The sequence below is a fragment of the Sitophilus oryzae genome, unplaced genomic scaffold (genome assembly GCF_002938485.1).
Source record: "Sitophilus oryzae breed Bouriz unplaced genomic scaffold, Soryzae_2.0 scaffold_1393_pilon_pilon, whole genome shotgun sequence".
Classification (NCBI taxonomy): domain Eukaryota; kingdom Metazoa; phylum Arthropoda; class Insecta; order Coleoptera; family Curculionidae; genus Sitophilus; species Sitophilus oryzae.
Window position 1 is genome coordinate 3,199,860 of NW_022146052.1, and position 4,949 is coordinate 3,204,808.

The 4,949-nt window shown below is 33.6% G+C and overlaps 1 protein-coding gene across 1 annotated transcript; it reads right to left on the bottom strand.

The window, feature by feature from the left end:
- Window positions 1-1,117: 1,117 nt before the first annotated feature.
- On the bottom strand, window positions 1,118-1,561 carry LOC115875679 (uncharacterized mitochondrial protein AtMg00240-like). Its single transcript, XM_030891210.1, has one exon. The coding sequence runs from the start codon at window positions 1,559-1,561 to the stop codon at window positions 1,118-1,120; it is 444 nt and encodes a 147-aa protein (XP_030747070.1).
- Window positions 1,562-4,949: the final 3,388 nt, after the last annotated feature.

Consider the following 4,949-nt stretch of genomic DNA (forward strand, 5'->3'; position numbering starts at 1 on the left):
ATTTAGTTAGAGACATGTCAGATGGCAGTGAAGGAAACAAAACAAAAGTATTTAAGTGTGGAGGATGTTTGAAGATCATAATTATTGAAACACTTTAACCGACTCTCTGTAACTCATTACCCAAGGCAAAAAAGTTAAACGCAAACAACTTTATTGATAAACGTGTTGTTTCTACTTTGAAAAATACTAATGACCTTAAAATAAAGAAATTTTAAATTTTCTTGAATTTTTTTTAGTAAAATGAGACTAATTTATTCGCAGTCGAAAAAACTGTTTCCGCGTGTTTTTTAGGTCAAATATTTTAAGTTAATGTATTCAAAAAGCAGGAATTGCTATTTTAGGAACGAAACATTTCTTATTTAACAACATGGCGGCTTTTCACTTTGTTGTTTTGGAGATTAAGATGGAGTAGTTCGAGTAGTCGCATACTGGACTAATAAAGTCGCAGTTCGGCCTTAACAGGTAGGTAGTATACTAGTCGCAAGATTGCCTAATTTAGTCATCCTAGAAACTAGCTTGTGTTAGCTATATTCCAAATAAATGAGGGAGTGGATAAACTATTGGTAATATATATCGATGTATATTTAAATTTAGTTTTATATGTACATTTCTTATGTCCCATTTACCAAGTTTTTTTTTATAAAAACAAAAACAGCACTGAAATGTCTGACTGAACAGAACAATGAAGTGAAAATTTAAGATTTAAGGTTATGGTTCAATACAGTTGCAAAAAGGTAGTGACTCGACGTCCCACCAACGTAAGATAAATTAGGAAATCTAAACAACGTTGAATTAGTAAAACAGACGACGTTTGCATACGTTGGAATAGGTCCTGAAACTGACGTCGGAAAACACTATATTGTCCAACGTTGTAACTACGTTGTCCGAATCACCTAAAAATCACTTCAGCAAAAAAGGTTACAAGACAACGTTTATTCGACGTCGCAGAAGCTTCTACTTTGCTGTAGTATTAGTCCAACGTCGGCAAAACGTTATAAAAACGTTTAAATTTATTTTAATACCCAAGGTAGGAAGCTAACTATTTTTTGTAACTAATCCAACGTTGTGTTTAGTAAACATGTGGTCGCAAGTCGTGAAAATGCTACTTGGGCATGAGCTAGGGCGATGTACTCAGATTCTGTTGTGGAAAGGGAAACTGCACTCTGCTTCTGACTGGACCTCCTGCAAATAAAAACGTGAAGCCACTCGTTGATCGACGCGTTTGTATACACCCGGTATAATCAGCATCTGTATACCCGATCAATTCGTCACTCCCACTATGTCCGTACACTATACCGAAATTAATAGTTCCTTCCAGGTATCGAATAATCCTCTTCACTGCTTGCCTATGTTCTTCTCTGTAATTGGTTAGAAACTGACTTGCTCGATTCACGGAGTACTCGATATCCGGTCGCGACACACCCTGAGCTACAAAGAGTAACGATCCAACCGCTTCGCGATAAGGCACTGTTGATTGAATTTCTAATTGGTTGCAGTCTGGTGGCTTAGAGAGATGAGATCCTGGTTCTGCTGGAATTGCTACTGTTTTAGCTGTTGACATACCAATTTTTTTTATTATTTTATTAATCAAAGCAGTTTGAGTAATTTTAATTTGTCTCTTCTCTCTATTGCGTTCAATTTCTACACCAACAAACTGCGTCCCTGGCAAAGAGTAGATAAGACAAGAGACGACAGTTCGCGCGGTACCTTTCATGTTTGAGTGGTGGGGAGAGTGACCTCGTCTCGCTTGTCCCTTTAAATTTTCGTAATTTTTTCGCGGGAAATTTGAAATAGACTATTATTCAAACTTGCCTGTATATTTATAAATTAGTTATTGTATGGGTAAAGAAATAAATAGAAACGAAAATGAGCTTTTAAATTTACAAACAAATAATAATTAGAAACATATTTGTCGGGGAATAAAGATAATAAAATCAATATTTTGTATATCGTTGGTAAACAAGATAAAGTGACCAAATCAATTTGTAAGAAATGCTTTATTTACGTGTATTTTTTTACATATGGACTTGAACAAGTGTAATATCACAAGTTTATGTACAAAAAAATTGTTGCTCAATTTTTTTTTGTAAAAATATATTACAAGCTCCTAACCATGTCTTCGATCTACGGATTATATTTAGTTTAATAACATAATTATATAGTATATTTCTATAAAAATACTTTTCAGGATCCTTTGGAAAAGAGTGAAATATTATGTTTGTCGAAGAATAAGACCTATTTTTGCAGTCTTTATAAGCACAAACATTGCCACCATCTCGTCTTTTCCTGCTACTCGTATCCTGTTCAGTATTCATATTTAACAGTAATTACAAATTAGTACGCAACAAAAACGATACTAAAATTAAACCTTAAAAACTCTCAAAACGAGAATATCTCGAAAAACTCTGAAAACACACTTTAAAAAGGCAAAAATGCAAGAAAACAACTAATCAGATTTGTTTACGTTTAAGCCTGATTAGCACAGCTGATTAGCGTCCCAAAATCATAGGTTAGAATTAATAAAATACGCCGTTGTCAGATTTTCAGATTTTATCTGTTTATCTTTGAAATCGATCAACTTAGTCATTCTGTTTTTTTGATATTATCAGTACATTGCGAAAAAAGAACCTAAACCAACCTAAACTAAAAATTTACATTTCCGTATTAACATACGTTACTTACATATATCCTTCTTATATTATTAATTTATTTTTTCAGAAAATCTTGTTTATTTTTCAAAGAAATATACTTGGCAACAGACAAAATGAGACTTGATGGGACCTTTAAATTTTAATATATCTGCGTCTCTCTCGCGAAATTCAACTTCTTTGTTCACTGTCGTCTCTTGTCTTATCTACTCTTTGTCCCTGGTTCAATTGTGATTTGAAACATCTGCTTCAAATAGTCCAGCACCTTCTTGATTGCATCAATGGAGTTTGACAGGATCAATCCATCATCCACATAAAGGGCCAGATACACTTTTGCTTTATTGAACTTTCCGTAGAAAACACAATTATCACTGTTGATGGCCTTGAAATTAAAGTTCTTTAGAAAACCTACAAATTTTGTATTCCAGCATCGGGGTGATTGCTGAAGACCATACAGGCTTCTTTGCAATTTGCATTTCATATTATCTGGTTGTGTCTCCTCATAACCTGGTGGTCTATCCATGAATATTTCTTCTTGTAGTTCTCCATTAAGAAAGGCAGTTTTCACACATTTGGAAATTTCTAGATTCTCTGTTGCAGCAATTGAAAGAAGAACTCTGATTGACTCATATCTTATAACTGGTGCAAAAGTTTCTTTGTAGTCAATGCCTTCTCTCTGAGAGAAGCCTCTTGCCACCAATCGTGCCTTGTACCTTTTAATGCTGCCATTTGGATCAGTTTTTAGTGAATATATCCATTTACATCCTACTGCCTTTCTTCCTTTTGGAAGTTCTTCTAATGTCCATGTTTGATTTTCCTCTAGCGCTGCCATTTCTTCATTCATGGCCTTTTTCCAAAGACATTATAAAAATAGACCGAACATCTCATTCATAAATACTCGTTGGTAGTGTATCAAACATTCCAATGTGTCAAACAAGGACAGAAGAGACAGAGAAGTCTAAAATTTCCGACCCCGGCAACTAGGCGTATTTGGACTGTCCTAATGGCCAGTGGCGTGTCGTTTTTTGGAACGAATTTAATTAGTAAAGTAAAAGTAAATTAATTAGTAAAATTTATACTCCATATTAATATACTACATTAACACTTTTTCGTCAGATGAGTTTTGTTATAAGGTCTAATATAATAATATAATTAATATCCCACATATACCTATGTTGAAACGTTAGTAGGTGGTTTTCGCTCCAACGTCGATTTTTAATTTAAACTTTCAGTTAATTCTATATAAACTTTCAGTTACCTTTGAATATTTACAGGGTGACTCAGGCTTCCGAAACAATTCTATATTAGGTTTGTGGTTGGTGACTTTTCTTTCAATTTTTTTTCAGAATATGGAGGCAATGGTGAAGCACATTTTAGACATTTTTGTAAACATAGGTGGCCGGAACATATTTTCAAACTAAAGTTGTAGATTTGCCATTAAATTTCCATTCCAGAAATACCTAGGGTTGCCACCTGTCCTTTTTTGAAAAGGACAGTCCTTTTTTGGAACAACTTGTCCTTTTGACTTTTTTTGACTTAAAAAGTCATTTTTATTTACGTATTTTCCCTGAGAAAATTACCTACAGTAAACAGAAATATTATTTTCGTCCAAATTTAATTAGAGATGTTATAAAACTTATAAATAAATTTTTCTTGTTTAGAATAGGCAACATTATTTAGAACTTCCCGTTTAATCTCAAATGATAATTTAGGTTTCAGTTTTACCTTTTTTGATCTTAAAAAGAACTTTTTAAAATTAGTAATTAGTAACTATTTAGTTAGTTCGCAATCGATAGCTTCCTGTGAAGTACTGTGTAATGGTTGTTTAATCTTGTATTATTAATAACTTCCTATACCTAAAATCAATATTTAATAAGAAAATTGTTTTTTTTTTGCAAATATAGGACAAGATTTGACTTTCGGTATTCTTCTTGTATTATGATGGCTCTGATACGAGGCAATTACCTTTTAGTCTCTCAATAGAAGGCATTTATCATTAAAAGTATGAAATCTGTGTGCTACAGTATGGAATTTCTGTCGCATAATAATGAATATTACGTTTCCTTCATCTAATTTACCGTAGATGGTGCCTAACCCCTACATATATGCTTATTCTCCGCATTAAGTTCATCAGACTGAAGGGAACAGCCATTCGACGGCCGGTTTCGGAGATTTATCTCCATCGTCAAGCCGACTTTGCTGTAATCCTCAATCCGACAAACGAAAAGCAGAAAATAGCATTTGAGTACAAAACGTACTACTATGGCGAGTGCTAGATGGCGAGAGCAGCTAGTAGTAATA